Source organism: Macrobrachium nipponense, chromosome 6 (assembly GCF_015104395.2).
Source record: "Macrobrachium nipponense isolate FS-2020 chromosome 6, ASM1510439v2, whole genome shotgun sequence".
In the NCBI taxonomy this organism is placed as follows: domain Eukaryota; kingdom Metazoa; phylum Arthropoda; class Malacostraca; order Decapoda; family Palaemonidae; genus Macrobrachium; species Macrobrachium nipponense.
The window spans coordinates 29,481,610-29,500,774 of record NC_061108.1 but is presented as its reverse complement, the minus strand read 5'-3'; the positions used below and the strand labels follow the sequence as shown (position 1 = coordinate 29,500,774).

Below are 19,165 nucleotides of genomic sequence, written 5' to 3'. Positions count from 1 at the left end.
GGTAAGTCTCTACAACTGACTGGGAGTTTGCCACCTTATCCATTTCCGAATATATAGGGAAATTCTAAGAGAATGGACAATGAACCTAGGACCAAAGATATAAGCGGATCTATTGGTTTCCTCCCACTGGGTGTAGATACCACTTCTACTGTTTACTCTTGTCCCTTGCGACTGGATCCACCTTCACCCCTCTTTTCCTTATTATCCAGAGGGGTGTGTTGCTACTGAAAAGTATATCATCAGCTAAGATAGCTTCACAGTATGGCTGACCATCTCACCTGCATCTAGTCCGTTCCAGCACATGACGGTACTCTCCTTCATATTGCCCGTAGTTAAAGGAGTAGGAAGAAAGTAGTAAAGAAAAAAGAACAGTCATCCCATTCATTCTACTTTCATACCTTCATCTTAGACTAGACGCAAACTGACCCGCCAGGGGCACTGGATGAACTATATCACTTGTTGGGCCGCCACCACTGGACCCAAGGAAAAGGTGTCCAAGGATCTATGGGCAACATCTTTCAAATAAAATGAGGTGAAAGTTGTTTGGCGCTTCCACACGCCAGCTTTCAGAATTTTATTTTTCCACAGACATGTTCTTCTTAAAAATGCCAGGAAGCACTCAACACCCCTGATGTCATGAGCTCTAGCTCCCACCTGGCTATCTGACCCTCTGTCTTCTGCAGTATAAGCATCTCTGATCGTCTCCCTTAGCCAAAATGATATTGTATTCTTGGACACTTCCTTCTTGTTCCGTCCTGTACTTACGAACAACCTCTGGCACCCCAGGCCTGAGTGCCTTGTTCTCTTTAGTACTCCCTTAGTGCCCCTGACGGGGCACAGGAGCATCTCAGCTTTGTCGTTATCTACAAAGTCTGCCAAGGAAGGTATGGTAAAGGAGTCGAATCTGCCGTCTACTATTGTTGGATTTTGGGTCTTTGCCACGAATTCTGGGACAAACTCACACACCATTGATCTCCAACCTCTCGAGTGCTTTATGAGATATGAGAGGCCATGTAGCTCCCCCACCCTTTTGGTTGAAGCCAGGGCCAATAAGAAGACTGTCTTCAGGGTCAGGCTCCTATCCGTGGACTGCCTTAGTGGTTCGTAGGGGGGTTTTGTCAGACTACTTACAAATTTGGTATTTTTTAGAATTCTTCTTTTGTTTTATTATTACGTTACGTATACATATGTTTCATTATAGCAGTCAGTAACTCGCTATCTCCATTAGGTAAAGATAGAATAAAGAATCAAAATGAATGGATATTATACTGTTTGGTAGTTTCATTAGTTGAAAAGAAAAGGATACGAAATGAAAATTTATGGCTTACTGTGTGCTAGGAAAAATGATTGCTTGGCGTTCGTTCGATACTCGTAAGACGGGTAAGAGCTGAATGTAAACAATCGATTGGAAGGTTTTTTGTTTGTTTGTTTGTGTATTATAGTTAATGATTAATTAATAATTATTTGAAATGAGTACATACTGATTATTTATACATTTTATTGGCATATTCTAAGCTTTTAGCTTCTTAGGTTTAGATGTCAGAATCATAGACTAGGCTACAGTAGCAACCGCTAACATAGGCTAGGCTTATTGCTAAGGGACATATGCTAAAGTCCTAATATATGCAGTAAAAATGGGGTTGAATATTACATGCAGTTGAATATTACTCAAGTATTTACAGTATTTTGCCTTTTTGGAGTCATATTTCTTCCGTCGGATCGGCGTCGTAACCCTAGAACATGTGTTTTAGGCCTGGAAATATAATTTACTGGGATGTTTTTGGAGGGCTTGGAACGGATTAGCCATTTTACATGTAAAATGTGTCCAAGATACGAAAACTTTATGATACGAACGGATTAATTTCGTATCTTGAGGTACTACTGTATATTAATTTATTCATTAGTTTTTTATTATTTATATTAATAATATATACTGTTAAATGAATGTGAGCTCATTAAGATCATCAGTAATAAAATAGCTGGACAATTAAGACCATATGTTCACTAACACATTTTGGTTTCAACAAAATCATTCTGTAAAATGCAGAAATATACATGATCCAAATAACTGTAAATTCAACTTGTGAAATTTTAATAAGTAGTAAGTCTATAAAATACATTTCATCATATCAATCTTGGAGATAGTTGTTCTTTCTATTGTTACTAACGCAATCAACAGTTTGTAGTCTTATTTTGAGATATAAATGTCCATAAATAGAACAGAAGTAGAGGGCTATCATTGGCTAACAGATCACCATGGCAACCAGTCAGCCTATCATGTTTTAGCTGTAGTATTTTGTCTGTAAATGCATGTGTTTTGAATACTACAGTAGTTGTAGTTTTTTTAGTAGTGTATGTATTTTACTGATTTCATAAAGAATAGAATGAATATCTTCCTTCAAAATTGTTGAAATATGAAAGATGATAAAAATAATGATAGAATTAAGTCATATAGAGGAATTGGCAATTTCTCTCTCATTTGCCATGTGAACACAAGTATTGCACAGTAAGTCAACTTTTGTCTTTGTAAGTTTACCTTTGTCATATATTTCTTTCCTTAAAAAATACAAAGCATTGTACTGTAGCTACCAGTCAGGCAGTAGATAGGTAAAACTGTTCGTTACTGTACTTCCTACCCATCCAGACAATAGCGTGTTGTAATGACCGTACATACTGCTTGCAAGTTAAATTAGTTACACGTTAAAAGCATTTTAGTTTAGTACAATATAAAAATACGGAGCTAACTCATAAAAATATCAATGAAAGTTTGATTACCTTTGGTCAATAAAAAGGAAAAAGTTATGTGACAAGTGGAGGAACAGTAATTATTTTAAATCGTGGATGAACATAAGTATTTCAATTAAATTGGCCGATTCTTTTTTGCTGTCCGCCTTATCTGATATCCGGATTAATGAGGTCTGGTTTAATGAGGGTTTGACTGTAAGCTCTATCATTATGTAATAGCTTTTTAATCTTTTACTAACAGGCTATATATTGTAATATTTTAATATAATTCTGTAATTGATATTTAAAAATTTTTCTCAATTCACATAGTAATCAGAAACATACAAGAAATGGAAATTGGTGATATGGAATCTCAAGAAGAAAACTTTACAAGTTAGGGTGAGGCACCCAATTGTAACATTACATCATCTGCAAACTGGAGAGCTTTTGACTCCTTGTCAGTCCTCAATCTCTGAACTGTAAATTTGATTAGTCACTCTGAGTTTTCTTCATTAGCTTTTACCTGCCTCCTTATTGGTGATTCAAGTGAATTTAAATGATATATTTTTGTGAAACAAATGTATTTTGGCATGATTTTTTCACAACCCATCATTAACACCAAAAGTCTTTTGTTCCATTCCCACTGATTGGAATGATTGTATGAAGAGTTAGTCTCTTATTTACCCAAGAACACCAGTGGGGGATTCTTGTGGAAGTTATCAAGGTAGGAGACCATCTTTCTCTTATAATCCTGGAATGGTGTGTCTAGGATTTTAAGTACCACAAATATGGGTTGATGTAAATGGTAGGCTTGCATTGAAATGAACTTTTATTATATATAAAAAATGACATCAAATTTAATGTAACCTTATTTTCTTTTAACAGGAAGTACATTATAACCAAAGTAGAAAATACCAGTGAAAAATATGGGACAAGATTGGCTAATTACAGGAAGTTACATCAGCAGCAGCAACACGTTCATCAGCAACAACTACATCAACATCATCAACAACCACAACAGCAGCAGCAGCAGCAACATCATCACCATCACCACCACCACCACCACCATCAACATCAGCAGCAGCAGCAGCAGCAGCAGCAGCAGCAGCAACAGCAGCAGCAACATCAGCAGCAGCAGCAACAGCAGCAACAACAGCAGCAGCAACAGCAAATGATGATGCACTATCAGAACTCCCAGGCACAACAGCAGCATATTCATCAGGCTGTGCAGTTGGAACAGCACAACCAACAACAACCTTTGCATCAGTTACAAAATGCTCAACATCTCAGTTCTGTTCAACAGCAGCATCATTTACATCAACATGTTGGCCAACATGTACTGAATCAAATGCAGAGCCATCAAATGTATATATCTCACCAGCAACATCAGCATCAACAGCCTCAATTGACTTATCAAGAGCAGCAGCAGCAACAGCAGCAGCAGCAGCACCAAAAGACACAGTCATTCAAGAAGTGGTATCACAGAATGTCAGCAGCAAGAAGTCATCAGTCATGTAACACAACAAGAAGTCACACAGAATGTTGCACAACAGGAAGTTGTTGTCACTCAGAATACTACTGCCCATTCTGAGCAACCGCCTTCACAGCCATCACAGCCATCACAGCCATCACAGGCTCCAGTGAGCAAGCAAAGCACCAGTGATGCTAATAATATTGGTTTTGGTGATTGTGATATTGATATTGAGGATTGTGAATGCAATCTCATCAGTGAATCACAAGTAACATCAAAAGAAGCCTCGGGTAAGGAGGGCATACAAAATGATGATGCATTAAAAAAAGACTCAGAAATGGCGACAGTGCCCTCCAATTCTTGTAATCAAGCCAATTCTGAATATGAAGATATTAACTCTGTAAATAGTGAACCACAGCCAAGTGAAAAATCTGGGCAAGGATGTAGCCAAGTTTGTGTTGAGGACAACCAAGGACAGAATAATGAAGGTGATGTTACTGAGAATAGCCATTCTGTAGAGGAGGAAGCAAAGGAAGTTACTGCTACCAATGACTCGCCTGTTGATCCTACGTATGTAGTTGAGGATGAATCTAGGAAGATTGAGGATGCCACAGAATATCATAAACCCACATTGTTGACTAAGAATATCAAAGCAAAAAAACATGCAAAGCTGCAGATTTGCCGTCAGTGTGATCAGTTTTTTCAAATCGCCAAGCTTTAGTAAGACACATTGAACGTAGACACAAAGCATATGCATTCCACTTTAGTTGCGATACTTGCCATAAAAAGTTCAGTTCAGAAAGAGCTTTAACTAGGCATGTTCAACTTCACAAAACATACCAGTGTAAACTTTGTGATAACATCTTTTTGAGAAAGGCTAAATTAAAAAAGCATCTAGAAAATCATGCTCAAGAAAGTTTGAGCTGTAAAACTTGTTCAAAAGAATGTAGCTCTTTACAGGCATTAATTTCTCACATGAAAGCCCATACCAAAAAGAAAAATGTCTTCAAATGTGATATTTGTGCAAAATATTAGCTAATAATCGTAATTTGAAAGAGCACATGAAAGTTCACACAGGTGAACAGCCTTTTGGATGTGATAACTGTGGTCGCCGATTCAGCCATCGTAGTAATATGCAGGCTCACCATGATATCTGCACAGGTCGTTTCCGATATAAGTGCCAAGTGTGTGGGAAGGGTTTTGCTCTAGAATCTGTTTATCAGCGACATTTAGGTGAACACAAAGGTCAGTATGCTTATTGCTGCTCTGTCTGTGGTAGAGGTTTTAGTAAAGCATCAGGATTACAGGCACACTTGCCCATTCATAGCAGTCAAAGACAGACTTACACTTGCCAAGTGTGTAGCTTGACCTTTGCATCAATATCAGGTTATAATTCCCATGTAGCACGTCATTCTGGAGAATGTGGGTACGTTTGTCCTGTGTGTGGGAAGACTATAATCAGGCGGTCAGACCTGAAGGATCATTTGCATCGACATGCAGGAAATAAAACTCATACATGTCGTTTATGTGATGCAACCTTTTATTACAGAACTAATATGAATCATCATGTCCGAACTGCCCATCGTCTTTTGCGTCCATACACCTGTAAAATCTGTGATAAGTCATTTAGTTCTAGTTATAATTATAAGTCTCATATTCGTATTCATACAGGGGAAAAACCTCACCAGTGTAAATCTTGTGGAAAGACTTTTAGTCGTAAAGGTAATTATAATAGACACTTGAAATGCCATGTGACTCAAGGAATGGCACCATTAGATGGAGAGACAGAATAATTTTTAATTTATCTAAAGACTTTTTGGATCTACATTGTATATATTTCAGAAATTTGTTTGTGATATTAATATAACACCAAAATTACATTTATTAAAACTTTCGTTTGGAGTGAAATCAGGTACAGTACTGTAAGTAGTACTTGTGTTTGTTCATATGCGGAACAAACCCTCTGTCTTAACAATAGGATAAATCTTCTTGCACCAGTTGGAAACTGGTTAAAACAATCAAAGATTGTAGGGCAAGGAATCTGTGACATCTGGCAACTTATGTGTGTATGAGGTGGGAGTTGGTCACCAACCACGCACCGCATCTCGTGATGCATCAGTCTTTCTTTGAACGCCTGGGAAAGTAGACACTTTGCGCTCCTTCCAAGCCGGTTGCTTTGTGCCCATGTTTCTATTTCTTTTTCAGTCGTGTTTGTCATGGAGTCCCCCAAGTCTTCACGGCCTCGTAAAAACGCATGTGCCCGGGCGTTCAGGGGTTCCCATGCTACAGGTTTTTGGTGGCTACGGTTATTACAGATCCCCATACGACTTGCAGTAGGTGCCGATCTAATTATTGCCAATCTGATCCCTGCCCGGAATGTCGTGCCTGGGCTAAGTCGCAGGGAGGTTGTTTTACAAGAAAAGGGAACATCGCAGAGTTTCTACTTGTTCTTCTCATGTGGATGATTTGCCTTCACCCTCTTATGGAAACGCTGTCCCTGCTGCAATTGTACCTCTGTCGCCTTCTTTTTCTTCCATCGTTTGTCATTGGAAGTAACGGGAGTTCCACAGGATGATGTTATGTTTAATGTAACCCCCTCTTCATCGGGTCCTCATGCTCTTCCCGAGAGGGAGGAAGCTACACCATCTGTTTCTTTAGTTTCAGATTCTGAATCAATACCCCTCTTGGATGGCCTATTGTCACATTTTTTGGAGGCACATACCCGCCGCCCCAATAGCGGTCCCACCTTCCCCAGGACTACTTTATGTTGGCTCTTGTGTGCTGCCATCTTGTGGGGCACATGTTAACGTCAATGCTTACTGGGTTGCCTCTTCACCAGTGAGGCCATCGACCAGTGCTAGCTTTAGAGATGTCATGACGTCACTCCCAGCATCCACTCAGCCTATGACGTCAGATGTGGTGGCATCGCTGCCTCCTCCCATCATTATGATGTCATTCCAGTCTGCTATGCACCATCTTCTGTATGCAGATGTGCCTTTTCCTTGCACGTATGTGGTTGTGATAACAGAGGTTCTACCCCCTTATCCCCTGATCCTGTGCTAGTCCATTGATGTAAGGATGATAAGACACTGATCAAGAAGTCGAAGGTATCTGCTACAAAGGTGTCTCCTGTGACTTCCAAGGATTCTTCTCTCTGTAAGGTTGCGGTTGACAGCCAAGAATGTGATGCTTCCCTGGTCTGCTGACGTGTTTCTCGTTCTCCTAGAGACCGGAACCTTAGGAGTCAGTCTCCTTCAGGTAGTTCTCTTCAGCGTTGTTTCTAGTTTCAGGACCGTGCTCAGTTGTCATCTCATGGACGTGTACTTGACTCTTCGCATGCCTACGTACATGATTTGTCTCACAAACGAGTATGTGATTCGCTTAGTGGACGTGTACGTGATTTGTTCTGCGAACATGTACATGGTTCATCACATGAGCATGTACACGGTTCGTGTTGGGTCCATGGATGGGCTTCGTCGCGTGGTAGTGTTCCGGAACCCTCGGTTTCTGGATCTTCAGGGTTTAGGGCCTCCACTCCAGCCAATAAGGAACAGGGTGCCAGGCTTCCTAGGGACGCTTCTCCAATGCTGTTACAGAAGGATGAGGATCCTGCCAAGCCTTCTTTGCATTGTGGGTCTCCTTTTCCAGAGCAGGAGGAGGGAGAGCGCCAAGAATTTGTCTTCCTTCTCAGAGGTTGTTGATCTCATTTGTGAGTTCAACGATCTTGAGTGTCTGAAACAGTCTCAGTCTTCTATGACCCCTATGGGTGTAGAAGCCTTGCTGGGTGACAGACAGGATTCTAGGGCTTTGTTTGAGCTTCCCTTGTCGGGTCATGCTCAGTCCATCTTAAAACGTTTGTTTGGTTGATAACCCACTCCCACCTCGTACATGCATGAGTTGCCAGATCTCACAGATTCCTTGCTCTACAATCTTTGATTGTTTTAACTGGTTTCCAGCTGGCACGAGAAGATTTATTCCATTGTTAAGAGCTCAGGTTTGAAAGCTATGAAAAATCCAAATTGATTAAAAATTTGTCATATTGTTAATAATATTGAATGCTTTAAGTTTCCTTTCAGTTTAAATAGCTTTGTTCTACCCATAAAAACAGAATGAAAATTCACTGTGCCTACTTACCCAATAATTTATTATTTCATTTTATACTCAAATGCCAAAATTTTTAACTAAATGCTCGGTGGTGAAGACAGTGCCTCACAAACCCATTAATCATTAAATACATAGCCCACTCTGTGTGAAAGACTCTAGTCACACCAACTTGAAAGATCTCATAAAAAAATCCATTGTCCATAAGAAACTCAATCTCCACTTGGCTGTAAGGAATGGGAAGCATTCCTCAGTGTGACTCATATACAGGCAGTCCCCAGGTTACGACGGGGGTTCCGTTCTTGAGACGCGTTGTAAGTCAAAAATCGTCGTAAGCCGGAACATCATCAAAAATCCTAAGAAAACCTTACTTTTGATGCTTTGGGTGCATTAAAAACTATGTAAACTGCATTCTTATTGGATTTTTCATTGAAAAACCCTTCAAATATTGATTATTTTGCATTCTTGGAGTCATATTTCTTCTGCCAGATCAGCGTTGTAGGCTTCGTAACCCTGGAACATGTATCATAGACCTGGAAATAATGTCTGATAAATATAGTTGAAAAGCGTTGTAACCTCGGAACGTCGTAAACCGAACCCGTTGTAAGCCGGGGACTGCCTTAGTTGGTTGTGCTGCTTCATTTCCCAGTCTATTGCTTTCTTTTATTTTGTATTGTGATGTATTGTTAATTTTTTAAAATTTATTTGCTTTACATTGACTTTTAATAATTAGTTTGGAGGGCATTTGTTGGTAAATTAGCATTTTAATCAAATAACTTGCCCAGTAATTATATAGCAAAAAGTTTTTACAATCGGCAGCAGAATTTTGGAAATTCATGGGTCGCTCTATTTTTGGTGGCTAGGTGATGAGCTCCACCCACTTTTGGGGCAAGAAAGGAACAACTAGCAAATGTGACTTCAATTTGTTTCAACCAGCAGATGGTTGTACAACTGTTAGATCCAACTTAATTTTGGAATTCGTTCTTCTGTGTGTTGTCTTTTCATCGTGGTTGGTGAAGTATTCTAAATTTGTATTGCATCATGCTACAATTAGATAGTGTTAGGCTCTTATTATTACTGTTTTTGACAACTTTGGACTGTTTTGACCTTACAGATTACGACGATTTTCGGACTTGACCAGTATGTCAGACTTGAGTACTTCTAGTATTAGGTATTGCAGCAAGGGCTGTAATACTCGGCTGACTAAAGAATCATGTGATCGTCACTCTACATATTTGCACAGATTGTAGGAGACAAATTTGCTCAATATATGTAAGATGTGATGAATGTAAAAATGGGACTTGAATAAATTGAAGATCTTAAAATTGCATTTAAGTAAACTGGCAAGGGATAAAGAAAGAAAGGCAATGGTTAGACAAATTAGTAAAGCTTTAGTTAAGCCAGGAATCCGTCAGGATCATATTGTTGATGATGATGTCAATGTTGCTGAACCTGTTATTGCTATTGACCCTGTTCCCATTACTCAATGTGTACCCACTTCTTTACCCAACTCCCTCACTTCCGAACCCAAACACCATTGCCAGACTTGAAAGTAGGATTGACAAGAGGTTCGAATCTATTGCCAAACCTCTCTCTCTGTTGGCTTCATCTGTAAAAATCCTAGTGTTGGTGTTGTGCTTGTGGAGCACCCGATACCACCTAGTGCAAGTGCAGTATGTGAGGAGGTGGCTTCCTGGCCCACCGATTCTCCTAGGCCAAGGTCAATGACACCCCTGCACCTGGCTGGAAGGAATCAAACTGGTAGACTAAGGGAGGTTGGTAAGGTCTGCTCATTGGTTGTACCCACCTCTGCTGAACCTGTTGCTAGTTCCTAGGTTGCAGCTAAATACCATTGGAAAGACGTTTCCTTGGATGTTCACCAACTTTCTTCAAGCTTGGATGAGTTTTCCCCCAGACGACAGTGGCATTTTTCGGACGCTTTGCCTCCATTGAATAGGTGCGCAAAAGATGTGTCCTTTCACCTGTCCCACGTAAGAGAACTAGGGATCCCTAATCTAGTCCTCAGCCTTCCTGCAGTCATTGGGGATATCCAGAGCAATTTTCTTCTGGTTTTCCTGTAGCAGATAGTCAGGATGTATCTTCAAAGTGCCTGTCATCTCATAAGCATTCTTTGGCTGAGAGAGATTTGTCATCAGAGCCCTCAGACATTTGGGGCACATATTCTGCCCGAGTACCCTACTGTATTGAGTATAGCCTCGAAGTACGTTCATGCAGTGTGTCAGTGCCCAACCCATTAGCGCCCGTTCGTTCTCCAGTTTCAGAACGGCTGTCATTGTCAGAGCGCCTGTCTGCATCAGGACACTCAGTCTGTGGTGATTCTTTGACAGGAGCAAAGTTCTTGGGGCCACCCATAAGCGCCCAAGTGCCTGCCTTCATCGCATCATACGGAGTAGGAGGAAGACGATTCAAACATTCCGCATTCAGTAGAAGCTTCTTTAGCTGGTCATCCTGCTTCTCCAGCAGTTTGTCACTCATCTTCCCTCTAGTCAGCTCCTCCTGTAGGCACACAAGAAACTCCTTCGGTGGATTGTATTTAAAGCAAGATTGGCAGTACAGTAACACCTCGATCTTATGCGATTCGAGTTACATAAATTTTTCATTGGAACCTAACTAATCATATGTGAGTATTTCACAGACACACGAAAGCAAATGCAACATTTTTGAATCCTGGAGAAACCCTACAAAGGTGTTTTAATTTTTTATGTAATTTATAAGTTTTCAAGCTTTTATGTGTAAATTAAATAACATTAACAATGATAAAATATCTCTTTTACAGAGATGAGAAAATTTTTATGGTACATGTAGTATGTACGTTTACTAATACGTATTTCCAATTAATAACAATATAACTGTTATTACAAAATTTGTGATAGTATTTTAAAGAAATAACCTTTCCATTTCACTTTTAAGTAAGAACAACTCTATCTCTTGCTCTCTTGCTAAGATGAGAGAATTTTTATGTTTATTAATATTTCCAAATGATAATACGGCAGTCCCTGGTTATCGGCAAACTTGGTTAATGGCGATCCAGTTTTATGGCGCTTGTCTAGAGCCATAAAATTGGCAATTTATGGTGCCATAAAGTGCTGATAATAGAGTTAGGGCGCCATAACATACCTATCAGAGGCGCAATTAACCGAAATAAGCGGCATAAATCGCCAAGTTTCGGTTAATAGCTCTTTTTCACTTATCAGCACCACTGTAATAACATAATTTTTAGTTATGGTAATAAACTTAAGAAAACACATGTACCAGATTAAAAAAATCTTTTAATTGCACTGATTTACAGAAAATACCAAGTATAACATAGGTAATATGAAAACCATTTATTAAAGGTGATAAGAAAAACTTAAAAACTGAACGAAGTAATTAATTTTGAGTTTCTTTAGGATTATAGAACAAAAAAATTGTCTATGACTCCCATAAATTCAATCTGAAGTTGTGTTACATTCCTTAGGGCTATAACCATCCATTGTGTGATCTGAAAGAAAAATAAGTTTTAATATTCAATTTCTATTACTTTCCTCTTTCCTGTGATAGCTGTATTTCCTGCATCAGGCAGGAGGAATCATAGTGTGTGAAAACTAAACAAATTAACAGGATTGCTTAGTCTAAACTTTTTATGACCCATTTCTGACCTATCTCTTTTTGGTTGAACCGCTGGTTTCAGTGTCTAGATTTTTTCCAATCAATACTTCTCAGATAGCCGACTCCTACATTGAAAAAATGTGGTGGAAAAGACCAGAGGTCCTAGTCCTTTGCACATACATAAACAGTATTCAGACTTGACATAGGAAGGATTCTTTTCCATCTGGTAACCAAGAGGACAAATTGGTGACAACATAGGAATGAGGAAGAGTCTGAGACTTACATTCTTTATTTGCTGTGATGAGAGGCAAAAAAAAGGAGGCGGCCTGCTCCTTAAGAAGTAAAACCCACATTGCAAGAAAAAGCCCCAAGTTCATGACTTCTTTTCCAAGACCAAGACCAATACAGTCTCAACTATCAATTTCAGGAAGACTGAGTTTAATGGTTAAATTGGAGGCAGAGCCCAATACTACTTCAGCAGTAGATTTTGAAGAGTTCCAGCCTAGAGGTTTCAAAGAATGTGTGGCTTCCTTAATGTCCAGGTTAGAAGAGATATCTAAAAACCAGAAAGTTTTAATATGGAACTACACCCCTTAACCCTCTTACGCCGACTGGACGTATTTTACGTCGACATTTTTTGTCTCTCAGGTGCCGACTGGACGTATTTTACGTCGACATACAAAAGTTTTTTTAAAAATTCGCGGAAAATTACTTTTAGGCCTACCAGCCGAAAACTCTTGAATCACGCGCCTTTGGGGATGCTGGGAGTTCACGGATCAAGGTGTTGTTTTGTTTACAATCGTTACGCAGGCGCGCAAGCGCGAATTTCTTTCTTGCCGCACTAAAAAGTATCTGTGACACATCTCGGAAATTATTTCGTCACTTTGACATAATTTTTGTACCATTTTAAGTTAGCCGTTACTTGGAGTGTTATATATGAAAATGTGCGCATTTTTATGTAGAATACAACAATAAAATACTCATGATTGTAGCTTTTATTAGTTTTGAGATATTTTCATATAAATAACGATAAGTGCCAAAATTTCAACCTTCGGTCAACTTTGACTCTACCGAAATGGTCGAAAAACGCAATTGTAAGCTAAAACTCTTATATTTTAGTAATATTCAATCATTTACCTTAATTTTGCAACTAATTGGAAGTCTCTAGCACAATATTTTGATTTATGGTGAATTTATGAAAAAACTTTTTCCTTACGTCCGCTCGGTAACTCTTCCGAAAAAAAATCATACATGCGATTGTGGTAATGTTTACCACTATTTTAAAATTAGCCGTTACATAAAGTTTTATATATGGAAATGTGCGCAATTTCATGCACAATACAACTTAAAACAACCCATGGTTGTAGCTTTTATCAATTTTGAAATATTTTCATATAAAAAATGATAAGTGACAAATTTTCAACCTTCGGTCAACTTTGATTTTACCGAAATGGTCGAAAAACGCAATTGTAAGCTAAAACGCTTATATTCTAGTAATATTCAATAATTTACCTTCATTTTGCAACAAATTGTAAGTCTCTAGCACAATATTTTGATTTATGGTGAATTTATGAAAAAAATAACATTTTCTTTACGTCCGCGCGGTAACTCTTCCGAAAAAATCATACGTGCGATTGTGGTAATGTTTGTACCATTTTAAATTAGCCGTTACATAAAGTTTTATATATGAAAATGTGCGCAATTTCATGTAGAATACAACAAAAAATAATAGAAGGTTGTAGCTTTTCTTATTTTTGAAATATTTGCATATAAATCACGATAAATAGAAACAAAACCACGTTCGGTCAACTTTGACTCTACCGAAATGGTCGAAAAACGCAATTGTAAGCTAAAACTCTTACAGTCTAGTAATATTTAGTCATTTATTTTCATCTTGAAACAAATTCGAAGTCTCTAGCACAATATTTAGATTTATGGTGAATTTAAAAAAAAAACTTTCCTTCCCTCCGCACGCGGATTCTCCGCCACAAATCTCCGAAATGCGTACGTCCCATTCTCGGAATATTTGCTCCGTTTCATATTAGGCATTGCATAGAGTTTTATATATGAAAATGTGTGCAATTTCATGTAGAATAAAACAAAAAATATTTGAAGGTTGTAGCTTTTCTAATTTCTGGAATAATTGCATATAAAAAAAAAATATATAAAAAAATTTGACATTCGGTCAACTTTAACTCGTCAGATATGGTCGAAAACTGCAATTGTAAGCTATTACTCTTACAGTATAGTAATATTCAATCATTTGCCTTCATTTTGAAAGAAATTGGAAGTCTCTAGGGCAATATTTAGATTTATGGTGAATTTTTGAAAAAAATATTTGTTTACGTCCGCGCGTTACGAATTCATGCATTACTTTGTGATAATATTTTCTCTGTGTTGCTTTTATCGTTTTACAATGTGTTATATACAAAAATGATTGCAATTTAGTGTACATTCCAACAAAAAAAAAAGTAACTTGTTACCTTTAACCGTTTTGCGCACAGCGCGATTTGAATACAATTATATATGGAATTTCGTTTTTGCGATATCATATATCGCATTATTTATATATGATAATGATAATTTTTTTCATTTCTGATGGTTGCATACTAAACTTCAGCCAATGACAAAAAAAGGAGCCAAAAATGAACTCTTAATCTTGAAAACTAAGCGCGCTGTGATTTTTTGAAAAAAATATTTTTTCCGCCTCCGCGCTCACTCCGAAATACCTCTGGCACACGGGAGACAATTTTTATTTTACCGCTTCGGCGTTTAAGGGTTAATAAGCCTTTGAAAAGCTGACTACAAACCATGTCCCTCTTTCCAATCAAGAGATGAACTCTGGGGCCTGAGGATCCTCAGAGGTAATAACTAGAGGAGTGAGGGTGATGGAGGGAGAACCTCTAAACTCCCTGGGATGAATACAGTTCCACAAAGCAAAAACTAACTCGATGGAAGTGGAAGAACTGACAAAAACTTGTGCCTTGGCACCAGAAGCAATGCACCAACGATGTGGGGGCTGGCAGCAATGCTGAAATCATCTAGATCGCCATCAGTTTGATGGCTGGCACCATCAAGAGGATTGTCTGAAGCACCAAGGCTGGCACCAACAAGAAGATTGTCTGAAGCATTAATAATGTGGTGGCTGGCAGCCAAGCTACAATCGTCTGAACGGATGGGTCATAGATGATTCAAGCTAAACGATGTTATTAATTTTTAGTTTTTACACACAATTTCTCTCACCTGGCGTGGGCAATACAGCTATCTAAATAGTAGAAGCAAGATTAATTTCACGAATGTAAAAACATCACTGGAACTAAAATCACAACCATCAAGGCTAACTTTATATACCACAAACAATTTGTATTCAACTGCTATTTATAATGTTAACGTGTACTACCTCTAAACACAGGCATACTTCTGTGAATAAATTAAGTCCTTGCTTTGATCTTCTTTAGTACATTGCTTTGTTCAAGGGCTGCTTTTCTTTTCCTCTGTAAGAAAACATAAAGAGATCTTAATTAGTAATAATATTCAATATAATCATTAACAGCAGAAGTACAACTAATAATGTATAAAGACTGCAAGATCATTATGCAAAGTCAGACACATTTATGATATCTTTTGCATCTTGCTGCCAATTTGCCTTTTGCAGTCAGTAGTGGCAGCAACAGAAAATGCTCATGTTTAGAATATCACAAGTAGTAATACATAATAATGTTTTTGCATGGAAAAACCTATCCAATACATTCCCAACCAAAGACAGATTTTAAGTCTGTAAAACTGATGCATGATCAACTGATGTCATACAACCCTTTTATAAAAAAAAGGTTTCGTTCATTAAGAAAATTACAAACCACAATAATGAAATGGGGAGTGACTATAGCAGGAATATTTAACCATAACAGAAATTTACATTAAGTAGTAGTTTAACTAGACCACAAAGCTAATTTATTAGCTCTCACAGGATTTGTGTTCAAAAAAAAAAGTTTAGATTTTACTTATTAAATAACAGTTTTTAAAAATTTTATAATTGGACTGATTGGAAACAATGGAGATTTTGACAAAATTTATTTAACTGATTTGGGAATACGTATAATAATCAGACACTTCTCATTTTTCAAAAAGAAGACCCAACTACCCCAGAGAACTAGTGTCATACCTCAGTTAACTGATATTTTGTCAAACGAAAACTCTACCCTTTTTGCATGCTTTTGATTGATACAATGACAGACAAAAATGACAAGCTACAACATATGGGAATAGTTACATCACTTGTGTGTGGTTCCAGCTGAGACAAAATGAATGGTTCAGACTACAGATAAGTCTCACTCTACTGAACTATGTGTCTTGTATTTTTGTGTGGTTTTTACAATTTTAGTGTGAATATAAATCAACAGGCCCCTGGGAAGGCTAGAGATGCTATAAAGGGTGAGCCTGTTGTGGAGGATATTGTGCCTCTGGATAAGTCCATGGGTTTGGAGGTCAGTGATGATGATGGGGTGGAGCTAGTGGCGAAAAACATAGTTCATCACAGAACTACAGGCCTTTCAGAGTTGGACGAGGAGGAAGAGGGACAGGAGGATGTCCCTGGTTCATTGGTAAAAAGGATGAGTGCAAAATGTGAGGATTTGCAAGATTTTGTTAAAAATATCACCCTGACAATGTTGTAATGAACTGTGTTATAAAATTGCTGAATGACAAGCTATCTCTCACTTAAGAACATTTTAAAATGTGAGCATAAACAAACATCACTGGATAGGATTTTAGTGAGAAAGAAACAGAAAAGAGAAACAACAGTAGCCTGCCATTTTTGTATAGAAAGGAATGATTCCAAACAATAATTATCTTGCCGCCTCCTCACCTCTCTTACCACCTACTACATATCCCATCAACTCTCCTAATTACAAGTTAAGAAAGAACAAATTTGAACTAATTTCATCTCCAGTGCTTGCTTTTGTTTTTTATATGATTTATACATGCTAAGCTTGGATAAATTTGAGTTAAAAAGCTTTTATGTGCTTTGTTTTTGAGGATCAGGAATGTATTTATCTAATCCCACTATATTTCATATTGGAAAAATTTGTTAAGTCTGAGGACAGATCAGTTAAAGGACAACCTTCTGGTATAGATGAGGCCATTAACTGAGACATGGCTATGCCCTTATGAGGAAGGAGCAGAATTACTAAGGACACTCAGAAGGGGCTATGCTACCTTCAGGAGGGCAATACTGTTTGGCCTGCAGACACCACAGGGTCAATAGAGTAAAAATTCACAAAATTTTTGCCATAAGTCTCAAAACTCAAAAGTAATGACTAATGGTAGTGAAATAGCCCGAATCTCAAGACCTTAAATTAACCTCAGAAGGCTGGGCTTCTGGAAGAGTTCTTGTATGCATCCAAAGCACCTTTCTTAACCGTAAAGAAATGCTATTCTTGCCGACTTCAACCTTTGATGCACCTAAACCTTACCAAATGCATAATAATTGCTCATATTTGCTTCTGTAGAGTCAAATAAAGATGAAGTAAATATGAAATTAAAACACTGTCTTTATTTAGAATATTTAGTTCAACACTGTTTTAATATCGATTATTTAGTTTTTACCACAAAAATAACAAACTGGATAAGTCTGGCATTAGAAGGAAGCTGCCAGTCTTGGCTGTGAACCCAGGGACATAGAGAAACCTGCCAAACCAGCAGAAGAACTAACACAGAGGACGGATGCACAGGCAGTCTGTACTACCTAGGGATCTGTGCAAAACTGTTCCTGATAAGGGCAGAAGTTCTGGAGACTTGTAACTGGATAAACCTTGAGGGCACTGACCAAAACTCCCTCCAAGAAAAGCTGGTTGGATTGTGGATAAACCATATGAGTATTGAGCTGCCCTAAGACCTCACTAATGCTTGAGTCATAGAAGCATCCAGCCTCTCAGTGTTCCATAATCAGCTTTTGAAGAAAGATGCTGGTCCACTTTGCATCTGCAGTCCTTAAGCTATAAATGTGCAATATTAAGTCTTTCCATGGCAAAGTGACCAATCTCCTAGCTGATACATCCTCTGCATTTTTACTGGCAGAATCCATTAACTTATTAGTGGTACTGAAGAGTGCAACAACCAGCATTTCTCTTCAAAACTTATTCCCAGAACCCACCCCTCCTTGCATAAGTACCAATGATGACCTTGGAAGAGAAGAATAGAGCTCTATCAAAGATTTCAATTACTGAGGGAAGTTGCCTGGAGGAACTAGAACACTCAGCCCACCTATATATTTTAGAGGATCAAGTTAAGACAAAAATTTTTGGGATTATCATGAACTTATTCCAACTTGAATTCTCCTTTCTATTCATTCCTTCAAATCATTTAAACTAGCTCCTACAGTGATGGCTGGCAGAAGCTTGAAGCCCAGTAAAATGCTGCCAGTCCACCTCTTTGATTTGAGTTTGCCGCTGAAGCACCCCTGAAAACACCAGTTGGCTCTAAAGGCAAAAAACCTCAGAAATCCATAGCATAGCTTCATTACAGGAAGCTTCATCATATTGAAGGGATATCCCTAATACTATGCTGATAAAATCCAGATCTCTACTATTATGTCTACCAAACCTAACCCTCTCTAATGCCAAAGACTATCTGGTATCTTTAAAGACCATAAAGCAAAATCCAACCCCACCAGAGAATTTTCACTTTAAGTTGAAGCCAAATGAGAAGTCTCATGATGGTAGAGGTAATCAACAGTTTGGAAAGCTTCATCAACACCCTGTCAGTAGTAGATGGCTCTGCAGCCTTATCTGACATAGGTTTGATACCCAATGAATTTTGGCTGAGTCCTCATTACCTCATGCAACATCAACTATCTTGAAAGATTTCTTTTGTAAAAGAGAGAGGAGGCTTTGTTCATAATGAGAGAGCTATGGGTAATAATAGCATCACAAGTCCTGCTAAGTTGAGGCTGATTATCTATCAGTTTAATCAGTGTTACTTTATTTTTATTTTCTGTATTGGTGAAATGTGGGCAATGTTCAATGTATGGGAAACTTGTCTGATTTTTGAAAATGGCTTTTGATGTATTTAAGTTGTGTTGCAATGTCATATGATGTGACGTCATAGAAGACAAGATGGTGGTGGCGTGGGCGGCAAAAGAAAACAATAACAGAGCAGGGAGAGGAGGACAGGCAGAACTGGTGTTTGGTAAGGTAGGAGAGAGCTCTCTGTCTTATAGGAGTTTGTGGGTTGTAAGTCATGTTGTGGTGTTGTTCAGTCTTA

General features: G+C 38.3%; 1 protein-coding gene and 1 pseudogene across 1 annotated transcript in view; one reads left to right on the top strand and one right to left on the bottom strand.

The window, feature by feature from the left end:
- Nucleotides 1-9,133, top strand: part of LOC135216824 (zinc finger protein 184-like) — a 60,101-nt pseudogene extending 50,968 nt beyond the window's left edge.
- Nucleotides 9,134-11,568: 2,435 nt separating this feature from the next.
- Nucleotides 11,569-19,165, bottom strand: part of LOC135216741 (DNA methyltransferase 1-associated protein 1-like) — a gene marked incomplete at its 5' end in the record, with an annotated part of 43,972 nt that continues 36,375 nt past the window's right edge. Inside the window, 2 exon segments of the mRNA XM_064252211.1 lie at nucleotides 11,569-11,798; nucleotides 15,306-15,399. Of these exon segments, the coding sequence (XP_064108281.1) occupies nucleotides 15,337-15,399 (63 nt within the window).